The following is a 21,887-nucleotide window of genomic DNA, read 5'->3' as shown; positions in this document are numbered from 1 at the left end:
AATGTGTTAAAGATGTAAACAAAATTCTGTCAGAAAACACCAGTTGGGGTGCAGATACTGAACATTTTAACAGAGAAGGAATGATCTTTCCACTTAGTCAAACCAACACGACACGACTGTAACTCAAGATCCCTGCATGCTAATCGACCCACTGTTCGTTCGCTCCCCCGCCTCCTCGGTCCCCCGAACCCTGACTGAAGTCCGACTCACCACACCGATGGAGAAGTAGTTGTTTACAATACTGTAAGGCACCGGGTCCCCTCGCTCGTCCTTGTCTGTGGGTGTGACATCAATCTTCCAGCGATCCAGCATCACCTCCGAACTGTTCTCGATGTCCCGCATTATCTTCAGGAGGCTCTCGCCCTCATAGCCTCAGGAAGAACAAGTTAAAATGGGTCTGACTTACGGTGACATGAGTACAAACTACCTCTGAGTTCTTCTTGGTTTATTGATCTACAGGTCTGATATCGGCTGTCTGTTAAATATCAGACATTGGCTAAGTGTTGATGTGATGGTTCTTCCCAAACTACAGCAACAGAAAAGGGATTTGTTTTCTTTTTCTATTATTTACTTTGATTGATTTCATTTCATTTTTATGCACTTTCTTTCTAATGTATAGAGGATTGTGTCCTGCGGTCGGCCTTCTTGCCTTAAAGAGATGCTAAAATCATAAACATGTGTCTTTTTCAAAGGAGAGTTTTATGATGTTGATACAAATATTGGCTTTATCTGTCGAACTTGTACTCCATACATTCTCAGTTTGGGTGTCCCCAGTCGGTCTCAAACCCCTCGTAGTGTAATGTAGTGAAATGTAGTGAAATGCTCAAATGATTAGTCGAATATCTTTGTTTGGGTCAGACAAATTAAGACATTTGAAGACGCCACCTTGGACTCTGGGAAACTGTGATGGACATTTTCACTATTTTCTGATATTCCACAGACATTAATCGATAAATCTAAAAAAATAATCTACAGATTAATCGATGATGAAATGCCCTATTCTGCTATTTCTCACTGAGCTCTGCATGAATTCCTTAAACTGTATACTGTATACTTATATCTTTAACTATGAATGTAATAAGGTGACTTTAGGACATTAATTTTACTGCAATGTGTCTATTTTCTGTCAGTACCTCCTCCCCACCGCAGACATCTTGCCAGGTCGTTGCCGGTGCCAAGAGGAAGTATACACACGGGGGGGTTCCTGTCCAGGTTGGCCTTATCTGGAGCAGCGGGACAAATATCACAACACGATGCGAAACAAGGCCAAACCAAGAAAACAAACTCACTGCGAAGATTTGCAAAGAAAGCATCCAATTCATTTTGCAGCCCTACTTGTAAAACTACAAGTCAATATGAATGTTGAGCTGTACAGTCTATTTCAAGAGACACATTTTGCCTGACAGTTATTACCTCTCTTTGTTTTGATTGATAAAAAATTGAGGCAATTTTTGAGAGCCTGAACAAGTAACACGTCTTCAAGACCAAATAGAGGAGGCCAGGTGATTTTTTTCCCCCCTCAAATGATGACTAGTATGTTGTTTTCCAACTCACGTAATCATCCCATTTCTACCACTCCTGACTACGCAGACTCTGACATAATTAAAGTGTTTATATACAAGCCATAAAGTACACTTTACCATTTCAGGCAAGAACAACAAGAGTGCTGCTGGCTTTGGAAACTAATAAAAGCGAATGCAATTTTTCCAAAAAAGGAAATTGAGTGTTTAAGTTCTACTATGTTGATCAAGAACGGAATACAGTATGAGTAAATGTACCAAAGCACCCCAGGAGGTATGGTATGGAAGCAGCACAGGGCCCAAATTCTTAATAATGTAGTAACAACATCAAACGTTACGAAATGTACAATTTGTTCTGTACCTATGAAGTCCAGGATCCAGCCCACAGTGCCGTCCCCTCCGCAGGCCAGCACTCTGAAATCAGGAACATCTCTGAAGAAGTTCAGTCTGCAAACAAACAAACAAACAAACAAACAAACCGCTCTGTGCGTTACAACCAGTTGTTTTGTCTTGTATGATATTGTTTATTGTATATTCAAAGTTATCTACTCGGAAATGTAGACTCCAATGACGGAAATACATTTATTTGGGATTTGGGCGGGTAGTGCTGCCTCGCAGATAAAGAGCATATGAAAATCAAGTATCTTGTATGAAACCATGTTTTACTGCTCGGGTCTCTGAGACCCCAAACAGAGGTCATCATTCATTTTCTGTAGTGGACTTCTGAAACATGTCATCAGGTCAAAACCATGTTTATAAGCAATTCTCGTCAAATCAACAAAATACATGAAGTATCAAGCTGATAAAACAAATTTAAGAAGGTTTTCTGAGCTGTTAAAGAGGCTCCCAGGACCCCAAACAGAACATTAGGGTTATTGTTGGCACTCATTTTGTAAATCCTGTTGCTCTGGAAGTGATAAAACAGTTAAAACTACCGTGTTACTCTTTTAAGCTCTGAAGAAAGCATGTTGTTGTGCTCCTGCTTCCTTTTCAAGTGTTTATACTTGTTATTCTGTCATGTTTTATGACAAAGAATGAGTCCTTTTCTTTTGTTTTTTGGCTCTGATAGATTTTGTTCAAGTGTTTAAAGAAATTAAGGTTCATTAAGACATGTCAGCCTTTCTTCACAATAAGACAAAGTGTTCATATAACAGACTGTGTGCAGATCTTGAGCATATTTTTGAGTCCACTGCCACAACAAACTGCTTCACTGCAAACCCCCCCCTCCCCCCCCCCCCGCCCCCATCCCACAAAATAACACATGTCGCATTGACAATTACTCATTCGGTGAGCTAGCCTGCCTGTTCGAGGGCTAATTGGATCATGACAGGCAATGTTCAGTCCAACTTCTTCCGTTCCTTCACAATAACAAAGCCCTAACTGAATGAGCCAGCCTCTGAGCCTCGTATGGCGGGTAAATGATTCGCTCAATTACTCTCCAACTGGGACCACAAACCATATTAGACGCAAAACAGACGGCCGCCAACATGAAAGGCAACTTTGGGGATATTTAAATACCAAGAAACAAACACTTAATTTGCTGTAATTGCATTAGTGAGGCAGCTAATTGACAGCAGTGCGTGCGGCTGCCTCGGCCTGCAGTGTCCGACGGTGACCGTTCACCTTGCTAATGTGCGCGCCAGAGCGTACACTTGACAAAGTATTAACAAGGTTACAGCGGGGCAAGGTCACTGGGAATGTTGTCAGCTCTGGGGAGAAGCTCTGGGTTCGGCTCCAGACGGCAGAGGGGATGCAGGTGATGTTTCAGGCCACGTGCAGAGACATCAATAGAAGAGAAACAAAACAGCGGACACGAGGTCAGGTCCAAAAAACTTGGAGCTGCGTTGGCACAAAGTGTGACGTGAAAGCCAGCTCCTCGCACCGTCAAAACCTGGTGGAGGTTTTTGTACCCTGCGTGTGCCGTGGTGTATTTATTTTTTATAAGCCACAAAGATTCTGTTTTCAGATCTAATCAAAGCCAAACAACGTGGCAGCACGGCGACGAGGCATTCCTGTATGTTTAAACACCGCTGGCTACAGCAAAGTGAAGGAGCCTCGTGCATGTAAATGATCCATTCATCTTCTTAATCACAGATGTGAACCATAGGAAACCCGACGCCGGCCGCACCTACAGCCTGCAGTGAGCCCCTCGTCTGTATGCGTGATCACATGTGGTATGGCGAGAGTTTCACCCCTCTCTATTCGTCAGTTGTCTGTGTCACGGGCTCTCCGATCACATACGGGCTTATGCATATGGAGCCGGGCTACAGCATGATACTGTCGTCTCCAGGATTTGTTATGTGTGAACTCACCTCATTTGTGTCTGTGGTGAGTGCGGGAAGTGAGCGAAGGGTCTAATACTAAAGGCCTCTCTTGCATGTGATGGTGGTTATTATATGTGAGCAACAAGAGCCTGTTTGTAAACAGAGGATAATTAGCCGATGCTGTATGAGTCTTTCTGTCTTTCCTTCCGTCTTTCTTTCTTTCCACGTTGAAGTTAACAACAGTTAATATCATAATTAAGGATAAAAAATGTCTAAAATGGATTTGAAATGCAACTTGATGTAAGATTGTATTCTGCAGCGAAATATTCACATTCTAAGATTAATTTATCTGTTTTAAACAAGATTTCTCATATTGCCACCTAAAATATACAACTTAAAATATGTCATGCAATAATGCATTTTAGATGTATTTTTGCTATTGAAAATCTAAAACCTCTAATCACTGTGGTGTGTAACATGCATCTATGAGGAGCTGTATTAAGAAAATGTACTTTTTTTAAGTCACTTTTGTTCTTTTCATGGACTTATTTGTCATTTAGAACAAATTAATTTGATAAATTACATCTTCTATCTTTTATTCAACAACATTTTTGTCTTAAAACAGTACTAACACATCCATATTCATTGAAATAGTTTTTGTTTGCTGTCATCATTCATTACCATTCATAGTACGTATCTTCCAAAGTCTTTCTTTTTGGAGGAAAATCTCCTATTTGTGTTTCCGTGCTGAGCTGCAGCGGAAGGACAGTAACACAAAGAGGGAATTTCATGCTAAAAGACAGTAACTTTGGAAGATACTCACTTGATTTGTCTACCTCATATTAGCTTTGGCTAAACTTTGGAATGGATTTCTGCACAGAATGTCGACTATAGATTTAAATGGTGATTGCAGCATAACGTGATCTTTTAATGGCCAGTATGAACAAGAAGAATAATTACAGTTTTAATGTATATATGGGCACCTGACTATGGTTTTAAAACAGGCTTGAACCATTCCTTTACATGATCTTTCCCTGTTTAAGCACACGGTGGCCGACGTACCCCGGCATGGGTCCATTCTTGGCCAGGTTGTACACTTGTCTCGGGTTCAGAAGATACTGGAACTTTCTGTAAATCCTACAGGAGTGAATAAGCAGAGAGATCACATCAGAAAACATCTGTCCACAACATCAAGACAACAAACAGACACTCAGACGTCACAGATTTGGCCTAAAACCTGGATTTAGAGTCAGATTCTGTAAGTGTCGACGCAGATCAGCGTCCAATCAGAGCGTGACGAGGCAGTGGACTGGGCAGCGGGGTGGGACATACCCAAAGTCCCCTTGAGGAGAAACCATTAGAAAGACTAATTCATTTTAATTTCAATTTCATTATATCAACTGGCTGAAGTCATATTTTGATCTCATAATTTAAACAAATGAGGGCCGGCGTAATAAGGAGTGAATGAATATGTTTCAGTAATAACCCAATTAGCCCTGGGTTATAGAAGGGGGACCAGCCAGGGACATGACAGCGAGGGGGGTGTCTGCAGAGAGGAGAGAGAGGGGTGATCTGACGGTGAAGGCGGCCGGCGCTTTAGGTTAATGTTATTGTGTTTTTATTTGACTAAGTAAGCCGAAAGCACTTGGCAGCCAGAGGCCACGCTGCTGCCTTCCCTCTGCGGCTGAGGAGCGGCGCTTTAGAGGCCTCTTGTAGCATGTTGAGACAGATTGTGTACTTACCTCTCGCCCTGCTTCCCCCCGCTCTTCGGATTGACAAACACTAGCAGAGGATGAGTGCCCTCTATTGTTGTGATCTGAATGGGAGATGTCAAAACAAACCGTTGGTGTTTGGAGACTGCAGGATACTTCACAGGAATTCACTTTCAAGCCATATCCCTCAGACATTTTATCAAGTATATACAGCACTTCCAAGCGATGCCAGTCATCGGATTCGTTTTATAGTTTTCCTGTTTCATTGCAGAGATGTGCAAGTGGCACCTGGCAAAAGTGTGGGCGCTCACCAGTTCTTTGCCTTGAGTCCAAATTTAATCTTGTGTTAATTAAAATATCTAATTATAAAGCAGAACAGTGATAAAGTCACAAAAACTGTACTTTTAAGGCAAAAATTAAATCACATAAATGTTCCCTTTAAGTATTACTGATATAGCACATTGAAAAGATGAGGCTCTATATTTTTTAACAAATCCCATGAAAAGACCAAAACCAACAATGTCTGAGTCCGTATGTCAACACTTTGCCGCTTCCCCACCCTGTCTGTAGCACCCCGAGTCCAATCATTCTTACTGAAGACACAAATCAGTAAAAGCAGTTCACAAATATTTTGTTTGATTTCTTTGTCTGTCTTAAAACAGCTGGACACTGTAGATTTTAGCAAATGTTACTCAAACAAGAGTTAATGGTGCATTTGTTGGGAACTATTTTAAATGGCGGATTAATACACATTTAGTGCACTAATCAGTATCTACGGCAGCAGGACGGTGTATGTGGGATTGAGTCAAAACAAATTACACCATATGATAATACCAGTCATCATCCAAAATGTAGCAGGTTCTTTCAGAAGTTGTGGAAATGATATTAGATGCAGGCTTCAGTAACCCATCTATCTCTTAGCCAATCAATACTCTCAACCTGATAATGATTCACAATTCAGTCGTAATAGTTATTTGTCACCGCTCCCTACTTGGCAGGGCAGTTTGTCTCGTGTGACGTGGGAGAGGATTTTCTCCGAGCGGCGGTGAAGCTGTGGACGGACAGATCCTGCGGCGCCGGGGGCCAAAACTCACAAAGCGCAACATAAACAAGCTCTAATCCAGCGGGCCCCCGTTTGAATTGCCCTTCGTGCAGTTAGTCTGCAGTTAGTCGCCCCGTGCTCTCCCTGACACAGATGAAGCGCTTAACTCCCCCTGTCTGCTATCCCAGCAGGCCAAGGGTGAATTAATGAGCTCCCTGTCCAGTCCAGAGTGATCCATTACTTCCTGTAATTATAAATAATAATCTTGATTATTATGCTGGTTAGCCGGCGAGAGGCAGAGATGGATGTGCCTGCGATATGATTCATCATATTTCTCTCCCAGCCACGAGCAGACGAGCAGTCGCCACAGACAGCGGCAGGTTTCCATCGCCCGCAGTGGCTGACAGACATTAGAGAGGATCAGGCCGGACTGGGCTCTGCTGTATAATACTGATTACCAGCAGGGCCTGCAGAGTCCCATCATACGTCCCATACGAGACCAACTGCAGAGGTTCATTTCAAAACATGATATTCAACAATGAAAAAAGGTTTCTCTTAAAATAATAGTTTTGGTTGTTGGTCTACAGTTGGTGCAGAATTACATTGGCTCATTATTCGTTTTAGAATTCAATTTAGAATTTTGTCAATTACTTTTAAATCCTAACGCGGTCTGGCTCCGCTTTACATTTCGGATCTTTTAACCCCTAATTCTGCACCAAGACGTCTCAGATCTGACAATCAGATATTCGGTCCAGACGTGGAACAAACTCCCCCTCAGTATCAGATCAGCTGACATCACCTGTATATGGCAGACTGGCCTTTTAATCATCTTTTTATAATCTTTACACCAATAGTTTTATGAAGTGGTGGAAGAAGTACATAAATCTTCTACTAGTAAGTAGCAGCACCACAGTGTAGAAATACTCTGTTACAAGTAAAACTACCTGCACTGCAAAAGTACAAGTCTCACTTAAAGTACCAACAGTACTTATGCAGAATGGTCCATTTAATAATAATATATCTCATATTACTGGATTATGATTATTCATGCGTATATCCCTTTAATGATGCAGCTGGTAAAGGTGGAGCTAATTACTCTATAGACTGCTGGGTAGTTTGTGAATTTCCCCCTGGGATCAATGAAGTCATCATCATCATTAATTACATACATACATACATTTAAATGTATTTTGTATTTTAATCTGAATCTGCAAAGTGACTGGTTAAGTTATCAAATAAATGTAGTGAAGTAGAAGTATAAAGTAGCAGAACATGGAAATACTCAAGTACTGTAAAATTCTGAGGTACTTGTATTAGAGTGAATGTACTTTCCACCACTGGTCTTATGTTGTCTTGTCATATTTATATTACAACATAAATGTATAAATTAAGAAACGAGAGACGCTATCTTGGTTGTTTATTGATTTTGATTGACTTTCCTACTTGTAACTTTATATCTTTCCCACTGAACTTGAACCTTATTATCACCGAGACCAGTATTTAAAAAAAGATTTAGATTAATATCGGTTAGATGTGTGTACACTGGAGCACTGCAGTACAGATACCTCCTGCACCTGTTAGAACAGTGCAAATTAAAGCAGGAGAACCGTCCACTGAGGTGAGAAAAGACTCACCTGCAGTCCTTGGCCGTCCACTGTGACTGAGTTGGCTCTCTGCATCTTCCCTCGGCTCGACTGGCTGGAGCGGGAGTCTTTCCTCAGCGTCGACTGCCTTTCCTGGGGGTCAAAGGTCAAACAGCGAGGTTGTTAGAGAATCCATAAATTAGGTTTTATACCACTATTTGGAAAAAATTTACTTAAACTCACACAAAATGATTTATAAGACACATATAAAGGAAAGTGCGGTTTAAAAACACATTTTTATTTTGAACACCTGAATGTGCATCTTAACTGTACATTATTCATGTTTTTGCAGAGTGTGACAGTTGTCTTAGCATGTTTATGTTGTTTGTATTGTATTTATTGTTGCAACCACGGCATTGAGGGCACTGAGGTCATGACCTTGGCATTTATTTCTGATTACTTTTAGGTCAACAAAAATGAACAAATAAATAAATAATAAATAAATGATTTAGTATCTTTCTAACTGAATTTTATTCCTGGCAGCGAGAGGGAGGCTTTGAAACAGCACGCAGACCATCATGTTGGAAAATTAATCACTTCGTTTTATGGGGCCGTAATTTCCCAATAATTCATTAATCCAGAAAGTTACCTGGAAATTACTATTTAATCTGGTGGTAATTATGTGGAAAATAGAGACAAAGCTCGGGGACGGTGGTTTTAATTAGTTTATAGTTTAGTTTATAAGCAGAAGTTGATTTGCAGAGGAATTTCTTTGAAAGTGCTGCTCCATTTAAATAAATCCTGCAGAAAATATAATGTACCTGCGATAACTCAATGAATGAAATATGAAAAAAGTCAGTTTTAGAGACACTTAATGAGCAATTTTAGGTTCAGTCTTTCCTCCTGAAATAAAGTTGTACCATTTTCCTAAAACCAATTTCCTAAAAAAACAAACAAAACTTTGCCATTTCAGAGCTCAGCGGGAGAACACAGGCTGATGATTGCATCCTCAGATAACACAGACTCAAACGAGGTCAGGCTCACTCAGCCACAGGACCGCTGACCAGCCAGGAGTGAAGTCTTACCAGGATGATGGGGCAGATTGAGTTGGGGGGCAGGATGTGATCCTTCAGGGGTCCGCAGTCACACTCAGGTTTCACATGGGAGGCACACTTGTTATGGAGCTGGAGGAGGTGGCAGCCGTTATTAACCGCCAACTTGTTTCAGCAACAGTACATGTTTAAGAGCACAGTTTCAGACATATGCTCAGCATTTATTTGCATTAAATGTGTCATTGCCTCTGTTTTATTTTCTATTGACTTGCAACCACAAACAAGTGTTTTCTGGGTGTAAATTGGTGGAATGACTTGTGAGGTATCAGAGGTGCTAAAATGAAACCCTAAAAAAGAAGCAGTGGGAATATAATGAGGAGGTGGCTGCCTCTCCTCGGGTGGTGGCTTACCGTGATTTGACACCACACACAGTGGAGCCCAGTCAGGCCCTGGTAACACTTAACGGTTTTGTGACACTTGTCACACTTGGTGGGGCAGTTCCCTTCCACCCAGAAATGATGCATTACCTGCGGAGAGAGGGAGAGACAGCATACAGGGAGGGGAAGAAGTGAGAAAAGAAACATGGTTCAGAAAAACAAGACATATACAAAGCCACAAGTGACACAACAATTAAGAAAAAAGCAAGAGGGAAAGAAAACAAGCAGGAAGGAAAGAGAAGAAACACGGCAGAGAGTAAGAGAGAGGCCCAACAAATGATGCTGTCTGTGTCTTTAAACCAGGCTGATTCTGGTAATTAGCAATGCTTAGCAGCAGATTGAGTTGTTTAATTCCATTAGAAGAAGAGAAGCCCTCGTCCTAAGCTCGATGGAGCATCGCTGATCCAAGCGTGCCGACTGGTAAACACTCCAATTGGACGCACCTCAGTGTTTTTCTTGGACTTGACATAGGTTTTGATGCAAGACGGCGGAGCGCGAGCCACGCAGCGCTCGTGGACTGTGTACTTGCAGACTGGGAAAGAAAAAAAAAGAAGAAAAAAAAAGCAATTTAAGACTTTCAACTAGGAAAAGATGGAACACAGAGGAAAGAAAGAAAAACTGACTTTTCATACAGTTATAAGTGATATTCACTACGGTTTGAGTAATGTGTTTGTGGAAGCTGTTCTGAACGCGCTTGTTGCCAGTGTTTTGTGAAAAACAGCTTGTGTGCAGGATGGAGAGTCGGGTGCACTGCAGAAAAAAGGAAAACGGCCATTGATGCTGAAACACTAACTATTCTTATACTTTCAGAATAAAACATAAAATAAAGGTTTCTTTTTTCTCTTCTGGAGTGGCTTGGTTGTCTTTTCCCTCAGTTGATACTGTGTGGGGATTTTTCCCCCCCCATTGTCGGCATTGAGGGTTGAAAAAAGACTCAGAAACAGCTTTTAAACTGAAAATCTTAGCTAAATTTCATATTTATTTATAGCTCCAATATTTTCTTTTTTACTTAAATTTGATCACAGCTTATTAGCTCATAATATCGGCACTGCAACACGGGAGCAGACCGGCCCAGTTGTACTGCATCTGTCTGCACAAATCAATGTATCTGTCGAACCCTTAATGGTAAATGAATTACTCACATGAGCAGCAGAGTCCCTGCTTCCCCAGTCCAATTAGCATGTTGAGACACAGGTTGCAGTAGGCCGGCTTGTTGAAGTGCTTCAGTCTCCACACATGTTGCCCGTCATCTTTTACATTCTGCAGTGAGAGAAACAGAACAAATGATGAATCGATTGAATGTCTACTGATTAACTGCTCCGTATTCTGGAGGGAGAATTATCAGCTGATCGTTTCACTGATTTATTTGGCGTTTAGCTCTTTGTTGTTGATGTTTTTTTTACATTTATTTTTGTTTGTATTTGACTTCCAGCTGTGTCGTCCAAGTGCCGTTGCGGCAGAGGACAGGTTTTGCCGTCTTCCCTTGCAGTAATATTCATTCATAAAAAATGACATTGCTGGGGATTTCTTTATGAAGATGATCAAATGCTTCCATCTAGTGGAAGAATGATGAACTGCAGACAGAAGTGACGGCGCTCTCATTAGTTTGGGGATCACACAGCAGCAGCGGGGATACACATGAGCCTGTAACGAGACACTTTATGAATTGCAGAAAACGGTTTGATAATGATGAAGAAAGTCTTTATTAGTTTGTGAAATAGTGCATATTCACTCTAGTCTCTTGCAATAAAACAGATTCCCGTTTAAAATTAAGAGTAATTTAACCGATACTACCAACCACAGTCATTAGACAATAGATGTAAAAGTAGTCATGTGACCTGAGAGTGATTACCATATTCATCTCGCACGAGTGAAATGAAACAAGGTAATAGAGCTCAGGAGAGGCTGATGAAGTCAATTTACACTTGCATGACACGAGACGATAGCTTCATTTTTTTTTGGGGGGGGGTGAACAGAAACAGTGTAGCTGTCAAGCTATTAATAGTTGTTTTATTTACAGAAAAAATATGAAACATTTAACCATATCGGGTTGTCAGCCTTATACAGTACACACTGCAGTCGTTAAGCAAGGAGTGACCCCCCCCCCCCCCCCCACCCCCCACTTGTGATATTTCTCCAGATGGTTAGGTGAATTCAACCATCAGACCTCAAAGCAGTTACTGTCACAAAAAGTGAGTTTTAAACCTCTCTAATGACTACCATCCCACCAAGCCCTCAGAACTAAACAACAAAATCTGCCATTCACACACAGCCTTCCAAAATTACCCTCAAGACCATTTCTATTAAACAGCTCTTATGAATGTTGTCTAATGTGCCGCTATTTAGCAGGATGTTAGTGAAAATACTGAAATACTGATCAAAGTGGATACCCATGACTTGGATTACATTACATGAGTACTTCTGAGACTTTTTAGCCACGCTAGTGACTCCAGAGTCACCACCTCTTTGTTCCACACTGAAATATCTCAGAAACTACTGGATGGATTGCCATGAAATTTAGTACAGATGTTTCCCAGAGGTTGAATCCTACTGACTTTGGTTTATCCTACCTGACTTCATCTAAGACCACCAAGAGGTTCACATTTGTGTTTTTGAGTGAATTGTCTCGACAACTATTGAATGGATTTGGTCCACGCGCTCCTGTTTCCATCTGGATGAATTGTAATAAGTTTGATGATCCCCTGACTTTTCATCTAGCGCCATCATGAGGTCAAAATTTGGTTTATGAACAAATACCTGCAAAAATATAATAGACATTCCCATCAGCCTCAGTTGTGCTTTGTGTTTAGTGCTAATTAGAAAATATTTGCATGTTAACACAAAGTACGGCCTCACATTTTGACCTCTCACTCTGTCTCAGTCTGTTAAGTTATTGTAAAATGTCTACAACTGATGGAAGCTGCCGCACACACCTGAGCAACTAATACCACTAGCTGAGAGTGTATACCTTGGCACCCGGTTCACTATATATGTATGAGATTTTTGCCTTTATAAGTTTTGACTTCCTCTCAGTTTTTGATTTTTTTAGTGCTTTCTTTCTTGAAAGAAAACAATCAGTGTCATTAGAAAAATGTAAGTGGTCTCCTTGTGGACTCACCGTCTCCAGGCCCAGCAGGACCAGCAGTGGGATGGTGGTCATGCCACCCTGGATCCACTCCTCCAGTGACACTGTGCCATCGTGATCGTAGTCGATCTCCCGCATCATCTCCTGGAGGATCTACAGTAGAAACAAAAACAGACGTCAAAAGAGAAGAAGGAGCTGAATCTTTCAGTTCTCCTCTTTAATAGTGGTTTGTAAGTCGGAGTGTAATATTTAATTTTCAGGCCCATCTTCTATTTCTTTAATAATTCAGCTTAAGAATTGTTGTCGTGGAAAAAGTCCTCAGAAAGCTGAACAAGTGTCTAGTAACATGCCAAGAGGTTTGCTTCACAGTATATTCAATTCAAATGCATATCATTACTGATTTCTGTTAACTGGGTGAAATGCCCTTCTTACTGGTTTCAGTTCAGTCACGTCCCACTCCAGGTACTCGGCTACATGCATCATCTGGGAGATAATGTGCTCCAGCTCCTGTGGTGAGACCACAGACAGTCATTACAGGCACACAAATACTGTATTTACCTTTCTGTATATTGCAGCCTTACAAGTCGATGTCACTAAATGTCTTCGGCGTGAATAGACTGATAAACAGCGTATAATAGCAGGTTGGGAACGTCATTCTTCCGCACAGAAGAGTTGCACGGAGAAACACAAAGGCAGCGTGGGAAGAGCTCCGAGGCTGATGGTTTAATTACAATGGTTGCTTTTTTTTTGGGGGGGGGGGGGGGGGGGGGCCAGAGGGGCGAGACATTATTATCTAGTGGGATACTAAATCACTACGGTGCACTACGGTGCACTCTGAAATTGTTTAATATGTTGAGTGTCAGTAAAAGTGTTGTATGAGTGCAAATCAAGAGTTTCTAGCGGCTGCTTTATTTTCTCTAAAATCTGAAGTACAGTTTGGGTCACACTAAATTAACATCTCTGCTTTCTTTATGCTCTCTGTCCTCTTTTCATTACTCTCCCTCTTTCTCTCCCAGCCAATGATGGGATACTAAGAATGAGATACATTACAACCCCCCCCCCCATCTCCCTCCTACACACTTCTATACATAAACACATAAGAAGCTCTGGTGCTCTTTCATTCATAAATAGAACTTTGTTCTCTTCTTGATTCTTCATCCATCCGTTTCTATAGTGATACCATGTGTTGATGTATTACGGTACTCAGAGCAAACTGATTATATGTTTGTATTATTTACCCATAAAGTAAATTAGTAAGGTAGATACATAGACAGACAGACAGACAGACAGACAGGCCGACAGACAGACAGACAGACAGACAGACAGACAGATAGATAGCATCTAAAATAGAAGTATTTTTTGATTATATTATTACAGATTGTGATGATGACTATTATTACTGATAATGCTGTATAGCTAATTTGAATATGTTTATATACTGTATATACTGAGCAATTTTATTTATAATAATAACAATTTTTAGCGTATTTTATAAATTGATCAGATGTTTATCTATAGAAATGTGATCTGAAAGTAAATGTAGTGAAGTACAATATAGTAATAGTAGTACAAGTAAAGTCCAAGTACCTCAAAACTGGACTTAAGTGCAGTACTTGAATAAATTACTACCCATTATTATTATTATTACCCATGTCCTTATGTCATATTATCAAGTAGGTTTGTGAATTTTTTAGTTTTATATTGTCAATATGCTGCCACGATTCGCTGATTAATTGATCAGTTGATCGACAGAAAAATAATCAGAAATTTCGGTGATAAATGAATTGTTCTCTGTCTTGGTGCTGATGCTTCTGACTTTTAAAAAAACAGTAAAACACAAACATATTTGAGGGTAAATTTTGCACTTTTGATGATTGAATCTGAGGTGAAAGTTATTTATTTACCGAGCTGTCCAAAGAGCCGTTCCCATCCGTGTCATAGAGGCGAAACATAACTGTGGAGACAAAAAAAACACAAAATGTCAAGCTACAGTATTAAAAGCCTGCACTCTCCACCCTTCACAACCTTTGAAGTGAACATTAAAAGCAGTTATTGGCAGGAGAAGCCACAGCGCTCCATAAAACAGCCCCCCCCTCTGAATGCTGCAGCTTTAAGTGTCACAATGGAGAGAGACGGCTGTGATTGGCTACTCCTCTTCCTCCTCCAAGTCAACAACAACAACATGACCCGGCTGCTGATCATCTCCATACTGATGGATATACTTAGAGATGCAGCCCCACCCTCACCTCCATGTGAGCGCGCTCGAGGTGCAGCGGAGGGTGGGTGCTGCTGACATCATAAGGAGCTGACGTCAGATGGCGGCTCGTCAGGCCACTAACGAGGAGCTAATTGCCAGTTTCCTGTGTGGGTGTGACCTTTTGGGGCAAAAGGGAGGGGGGGGGGGGGGGGTGATGCTGGCGTCTGGTGTTGGGTGGAGGCTGATGGTGTTACGAGGAGGTGATTGTGGTGACCCAAAGAGGCCCCAAAAGAGGTAATAAAGTGCAAAAGATGATGAGAATTGCTGTTAACGTCTGTCTGCAGTACAAACGGCTTGGATAGAGGAAAGTCTCTGTTCTCAGGAGAGAAAGAAAATAAATAAAAAGCTCTTATTTTTTAGGAGGACATTTACACTCACAACTAAGACGCAACACAACACATACACATCATCTTAACAGGGACAAATAAAGTATAAAATTCTTCAACATATTTTCTTTTCATGTGAAATTTTACTACAACTAAAGTTTCGGACCAATTGGGGTCATATTTTAGTTTGACAGTCCAGTAGTAGAGCGCAGTGCATCAATAAGAAGACAACTCATTTAACAAAGGGTGTTAAAGAGACTGGTACAGATATTCAGTCTGGTTTTAGACATAATTTAAGGGTCTTGGTTGAGTTAAATAAAGCTACAAACAAGCATCAAATACACATGTGTGAAGTGAGGTGAATATCTATATTTCACTTTCATATCTCTTTAATTTATTTAAATATCAACTCAGTATTATTAAAATGTATTTTGGTGAACTGATTTTTGACTGGCTCTCAGTATACATTTAAAGTATTTCTATATGTATTGGATTATTCTGGTTTACCACCTTACTTTGTGGATTTTAAATGTCTTTGTGCTCATCAGTTTCTTAGTTTCTTTTTTCTTTATGTCATATTTAACTTTACTACTTACTCTTTAAAATGCATCTCATTCTGTTCACCATAATCAGGTGTTTAAAAACTTTATCAAAAACTTATTTACGAGCTTGACGAGACAGACTCTTTGAGACGTTAGCTATGGCTGCTGACTGACACATCATCCTCCCTAAAAAGCCATTTTCTAGAGACATTTCTCTTCCTTCAGTGACACTTTGTGCTGCACATGGCTCAGGGCTCGTACAGCTTTTTGAGAGTAACATTCAAGCACTTTTCAAGGTACCTAAGCCAAAAAATTGGTCCAAAGAAATCAAGCATTTTTCAAGGAGAATATTCGAATTCAAGCATATTCCTAACCTTGAAAACATACAGTTTGTATGATGGCAAAAATCATTTTTAACACGATCTTGACAGGATATTATAATACAAAACACAATGTTTGAAGAATTGAGCCTGATTCGGTGTTATTTCAAGATACGAACACAAAATACCTGAAACCAGGGAAACTGCAAAACAAGCAGTTCCTAAACAAACCAGCAGAGGGAGCTATCCACCTCAGAAATGACAACAGTGTGGATGCAGGAGGAGAGCGTGCTCAATAAGACATCGTCCACAGTTAAATCCATGATGTGCTCACACACAGGCAGCTGCAGTTGAATTATTTAGTCTTCCCTGAGCTTAATGAGCGCCGCTCTACTCAATAATTCAGCTGATAGATTACAGCAACACAGAGAAAAAAAAGTCTGATGTCCAATTAAGCAATGTAACCTTGTGAATAAATGATGCGATAAATGCAATTAAGAGACGCGGGAAGACGTGTCAATAAGATGCGAAACACGAGGCATCAAACATCCCTTTGGAGAAGCTTCACTGCAGCTGCAGAGATCATTTCCAAAGACGCGGGATAAAGAAGAAACAGAGACTTTCATTTGATAATCAATCAAAGATATAAGCTCCACCTTCAGGAAAACATGACAGATAATAACTTTGGTCGTGAGATGAAAGAGCTTATTCCAGTTGTTATTTTCACCAGGGGGAAGGAATAAAACACAGAGGAAGACACCGTTTGATCGAATGTGCTTCTAAATACACCAGAGAAAACTTCAATAAAATTCTGAGATTAAAGAAACACAAGTGGGCTGAGACAGAGACACAAAGGCAGAGACACATAGAGGAGAAGATACCTGGCAAATAAATGTTGAGAGTACATATGGGAGACTGTACCATCTGTAGCATCACGTTGCTTATAGAAAACCAAATATCTGTCTGGTATTATTATAAATACTCTGTATGATCGAGGTTCTGCGCCTGTTCAGGTTGAAGTCCTAATGTCATGTTAACCTTTGTTTGATTTGGATAATCATTTCTCAGAGCCTGAAGACACAGAGACAGAAATAATCTCATTGGTTGAGATAAACCTGAGTGGGTGGAGCCCCGTTTCTTAGCTGACGTAGAGGCACGGGCTTTCAAATGTTTCTAATACATACATATATATTTAATTCACAGTTACATTTCCAGAGAAATCTGGAGATTTTGTTCATTTGTGATCAAATTCCAATAGAATATCACCACAACATGCAGGTACAGCTCTCTCAGTAAATAAAGCTAGCTACAGCAGGTGTTGCATGCTATGGCTATGGAAAATACTTGTTTCTGATTGGCTGGAAGGTGCGTGTTGAAAGTTTTTAACCATAGCAACAATAGCTCTGCTTGAGTTAAGCAGCAAACAACATAAAGGTCAACGCCTGACTCGCTTTCCTTTGATTAGTGGCCATGACGTACAGTTAGCATGATAATACACTTGGAGCCTCCATCACGTCTGTTATTCTCATATATCAGGACTATGGCTGCAACTAACAATCATTCTCATTTCTCATTCATCTGCAGATTATTTCCTCTATTAATTGATAAATCATTTTATCTATAAAATGTGAGAAAATAGTTATATTGCCCATCAACCGTCACCGTATTGTTTCCCATATGGAGGACCAGCGAGTTCACAGAAAAACTGTAGTGAATAAGAGCTGTAATTAGCACTGGGGTGGGGTGGGGGGGTGAAAAATGACCCACATTGGTGCTCCAGACAGGATTAAAATCACTGACCAGTACCAGGTAATGCTGACATCACCCCACCTCCCCTGGAGAAATAAATCCAGTCCAGATGGGGCTTCAGACTGCATATTTGGCTTTTTCTTAGAGCAGGAAGAGGCCAAGAGGCAGCTCTTAGATTTGATTTGATTATCTAGACAGCTAAAGGCTACTGTGGTTATTTAAAACCTGAAAGATCAGCCTGATGCTGCATTTTTCCACAAAACAGAGCAAAGATTCATGGGATCGGCTTTGTCCTCTCTTACCCTTTGTCTTTTTCTCGGGGCTTCAGTCTGACCTTACTCATCCTGCTGTCCACCCACTGAGGTTTAACTCACCTGTGACGTTGCGTCTGCCTCCTTGGTGGCTAAGTTGGCTGTTTGTGTATTTTATCTTTTTAATTTTTGCATTCTACTTTCCCAGTGTTTCTTGTATCTCTGCGATTTATGTTATTAGTATTTTCTATTACTGAACCCTCAGACGCTTGTCAACAGTGGAACCGACAGTCATGAGATATGGGGCGACACTCACACTCGAGCTTGTCCTCAGGACGCCCGCCCTCCAGCAACGAGAGGTAACACACGATGTCCTTCAGCTGCACCGTGTCCAGAGGCTGGGGCAGTGCGGGCATCTTCAGAGGGGTCGAGTTGCCTTTGATCAGCTTCAGCCCTGTAGGGAGACGGAGATGAAAGGTCAGAACATCCTCCACAAACCATCTAATGTTGGCCCAACGACCTGCTGGGTGAGGATGCTGACATTAGTCATACAGTGGGATTGATCAGTGGTGGGTGGTATCCAGTTCAGCAAAAGGCGAGAGTCCAGTTTTAGTCTTATCAAAGAGTTTGTTTTCAGAGCAGGGCTGTATTCTAGCAAGTGATTTTAACAAATTAAAGGTCTATACTGTACTGCAATGTTTCAGCCTTATCTCACTGAGCTCAATGGTACGGCATGGTAGAGATCAATACATGATGTAAAGTCATTAACATTCCCCCTATTGATTCCCCACTCTGGTCAGCTGATATAAAATCACAACCAGCTAGTTGTCAATAGTCAAATCATGTTTCTAGCCAAATACCACATGGCGTTTTCAGAGGCTCTGCCACTTGTTTTTCTCTCTGGTATATTGTGTTTTTCACATTTGTGAGACAAACTCAAGGTAGCACTTTCCAGAGAAAACAAAAAATGTAATCAAGGGTGTTTTATTAACACTGACAACACACTTCATCAGGCATACGCAGTCTGTATAGTAATTAAGGAAGGCATACAGGTGTGCAAAATACTCTTAACCACCTCAGACATCAATATAGGTGCAAATGCCACTTACAACAATATACACAAATACTCCTGAGCAACATCAGGTCGTGGTTTGTTTTCCCTGATTGCATGTTCGTCTTGCAGCCCCGTGGTACATGCTGCATCTGTAATCTCTTTTCTCTTTTTCACTAATGAGGTCTAGTACAATCTAGTACACATGCTGGCATGCTAATGCATGAAACCAGGAAACTAAACTTTCTGAAAAAACAGATGCTATATGTCAGCCACAGTTTGTAATTCAAGGTAATTAAACGCAAATTCAATAGACAAAAAGCCACATATCCACATCCCTTGACCAGCTTTTACACAACCATCTTAAATTGTCCAATAATGAATGACTTTTGCCTCTATAAAGGCAGGTACTGATCAAGAAGACTGTAGACTGTACTGGTGAAGATGGAGCTGAGTCTGAAGGCGAAGCTATCGATTTACTGGTCGATCTACGTTCCTTGTTTATGGTCATGAGCTTTGGGTAATGACTGAAAGAGTTACACCACAGTATTCTCACCAGAGAGCTATGCTATGGTAACGTGTTTATACAGTCAGTGTATGCATCCAGCAACACCAGCCATGAACACGTAACTATACTGCTTGCTTCTAACAGTAAATGTATGGAAAAATAAAAGGCTCCTGTGTGCCGACAGCAGCAGTTTATAGTAGGCCGGACTTGTTTGTAGTAGATCCGTACTCAGGTGAGTATCTAGCACGAACAGTTAACAAAACTGGATCAATGAGGCCCAATCAGCACACTCACATACAGAAGGCTGCACCGATTCAGCTCCTCGCATGCTCTATGAGGTAAATGCGGTAAACAATCTGCATTAAATATTGAAACTGCAACCAAAAGGACACATCATGTGAGGTGATGTCCTTAGTTACAATAAACGGACTTCAATACTACACTGCTGGTAAAGTGCTGCTCTCAGGTAAAGGTCGAAGGTTAACAACTCAAAAAACTTGTTTTTAGGTTTGAAATCATGCCAGCACGGGAATCCCCCGCTGAATTTAAAGATTTACGGTTGTACTGTGGCAACCTCACTTTTAGCTGTAAATGTGCTTCAGCGCTGCTCACGCCCCGCGGGGAATGTTTTCAATTTTCAGCCATCGAATGCCGCCAGCAACTGGGGAGCATTTTTTATTTTTCACCTTATGATAAATCTTTTGATCCTGCTGTTCAATGACAGAACACTCTCTGCTGTAGTAACACGTGAGTAAATGCTGACGACAACAACAAAACAATTAAGAGACCATAATTCCATTATACCTAACACTGTATTTGTGCATCCTCATTAAGCCTCCAGCAGCTATTAGTCTAATGAGCAAAAACTACACGATTATCACAGGAAACCTAGTCCATTAAATGTGTTGGAACTATTGATAAGTTACCACACATCGCTGCCAATGAAGGTCTCACAGTTTGATGACTCAGGTGACTGTTTACCTACACAAGCATCGCCATTCCACTAAATATAAATAACAAATAACATTTGCTTTAGTTTTAGTCCTTCAGAAGGTATATGAGGATGCCTCCCCTCTAAGATTCATGTGGCTGTGAGATATGATAATTCTGTTTTCAGGCCTTGCTTGTGTCCTATTTCCAAAGTCATCTGCAATTCATGTCAAGACACTTGTAATATGAGCACTAACTGTATGTGCTTTCATCAGAGGCCGACGTTGGACAAAGTGGAAGAAGCTAGTGGGTTCCTCTTATAGCCTAAAACAACCAAGAGTCAAAGAGGACGCTGATATTTAATAACATTACATTAAAGTTTAAATCAGGTAGACGACAGCCTTTATCATTCACCTGCGTTATCAGGCGGTGATGTGTCATTTTAATATCAGTAACTCATTACCACACCAGAATGAGATATTAGTAGAAATGCTATAAACAAACAAAAGTATTGCCAAGACAATTGGCAGCCTCCACGCTACAATCTACACTGTGTGCCACCGGGCTGGACTTGGCAGGAAATCTGTTATTATTTGAGGCACAAAACAGAAACAGAAATGGAGCTGCTTGTACACAGCAAAGAGAGCAAAGGTCTCAAAGTTTGAGGAAGAAGCAAAGTAAAGTTTCTTAAGAATCGACAGGAGTGAGTCACTGGAGAAAAGCTGTAAGGGCATGGAATAAAAATGGTTGAAACAAAAGCTGCACTGGTTTCTTATATCAGTACCTACAAAACACCAACCTGCTGTGTTTATAACTTCAGGCTTTGTTAGGGTAAAGATTTCCTTTCTATACTCACCAGAGACCCGGGGTTTGTCAGAAGATGAGGGACTGGGTTTGGGTCCCTTGTTGCTAAACGACATGAAGAGGTGTTGACAGAACTCTTCGGGGAGTTCGCTCTCCAGGAACGTCTGCATGAAGACCTTGAAGCCCTCAAAGTCAATCTCCTGGAAACCACGACAGAAAGAGAGCATGGTGTTTGTCATGGTGAGCTGCTGCTGTTGCCTTCAAGGAAATACAGATGATTTCCGATATGAACACAGTATGTTGGTTTGTTTCACTTTTGAGGGGGAAAAATCTGTGTTAATTTGCAAAATGTTGAAGAATTCGCGTTACAGATTTCTGCACTCAGAAAGATGCCTAAAGTGTTGTTTTGGCTGTGGGTGGTGAAGATCTATTTTAGAGTGGTTTCGGTTTTTTA

At 40.9% G+C, this 21,887-nt stretch overlaps 1 protein-coding gene across 9 annotated transcripts in view; it reads right to left on the bottom strand.

The window, feature by feature from the left end:
- dgkb (diacylglycerol kinase, beta) overlaps positions 1-21,887 on the bottom strand; it is a 57,992-nt gene that overhangs the window by 28,503 nt on the left and 7,602 nt on the right. For 2 of the 9 annotated variants that reach the window (XM_070911299.1, XM_070911302.1), the window contains 15 exons: positions 21,418-21,633; positions 18,457-18,538; positions 14,600-14,649; positions 13,128-13,202; positions 12,729-12,848; positions 10,753-10,870; positions 10,054-10,142; positions 9,584-9,700; positions 9,171-9,305; positions 8,173-8,274; positions 5,527-5,600; positions 4,847-4,921; positions 1,882-1,967; positions 1,134-1,223; positions 211-371 (listed from right to left, as the gene is read on the bottom strand). In XM_070911299.1, the coding sequence (XP_070767400.1) occupies positions 211-371; positions 1,134-1,223; positions 1,882-1,967; positions 4,847-4,921; positions 5,527-5,600; positions 8,173-8,274; positions 9,171-9,305; positions 9,584-9,700; positions 10,054-10,142; positions 10,753-10,870; positions 12,729-12,848; positions 13,128-13,202; positions 14,600-14,649; positions 18,457-18,538; positions 21,418-21,633 (1,590 nt within the window). Of the gene's footprint in view, positions 1-210; positions 372-1,133; positions 1,224-1,881; positions 1,968-4,846; positions 4,922-5,526; positions 5,601-8,172; positions 8,306-9,170; positions 9,306-9,583; positions 9,701-10,053; positions 10,143-10,752; positions 10,871-12,728; positions 12,849-13,127; positions 13,203-14,599; positions 14,650-18,456; positions 18,595-21,417; positions 21,634-21,887 lie in introns of those variants that run through there. The other 7 variants (XM_070911304.1, XM_070911306.1, XM_070911301.1 and 4 more) reach the window with 5 other exon arrangements.

The sequence above is a fragment of the Enoplosus armatus genome, chromosome 9 (assembly GCF_043641665.1).
Source record: "Enoplosus armatus isolate fEnoArm2 chromosome 9, fEnoArm2.hap1, whole genome shotgun sequence".
Lineage (NCBI taxonomy): Eukaryota > Metazoa > Chordata > Actinopteri > Centrarchiformes > Enoplosidae > Enoplosus > Enoplosus armatus.
This window is presented reverse-complemented; position numbering and strand designations above follow the sequence as displayed.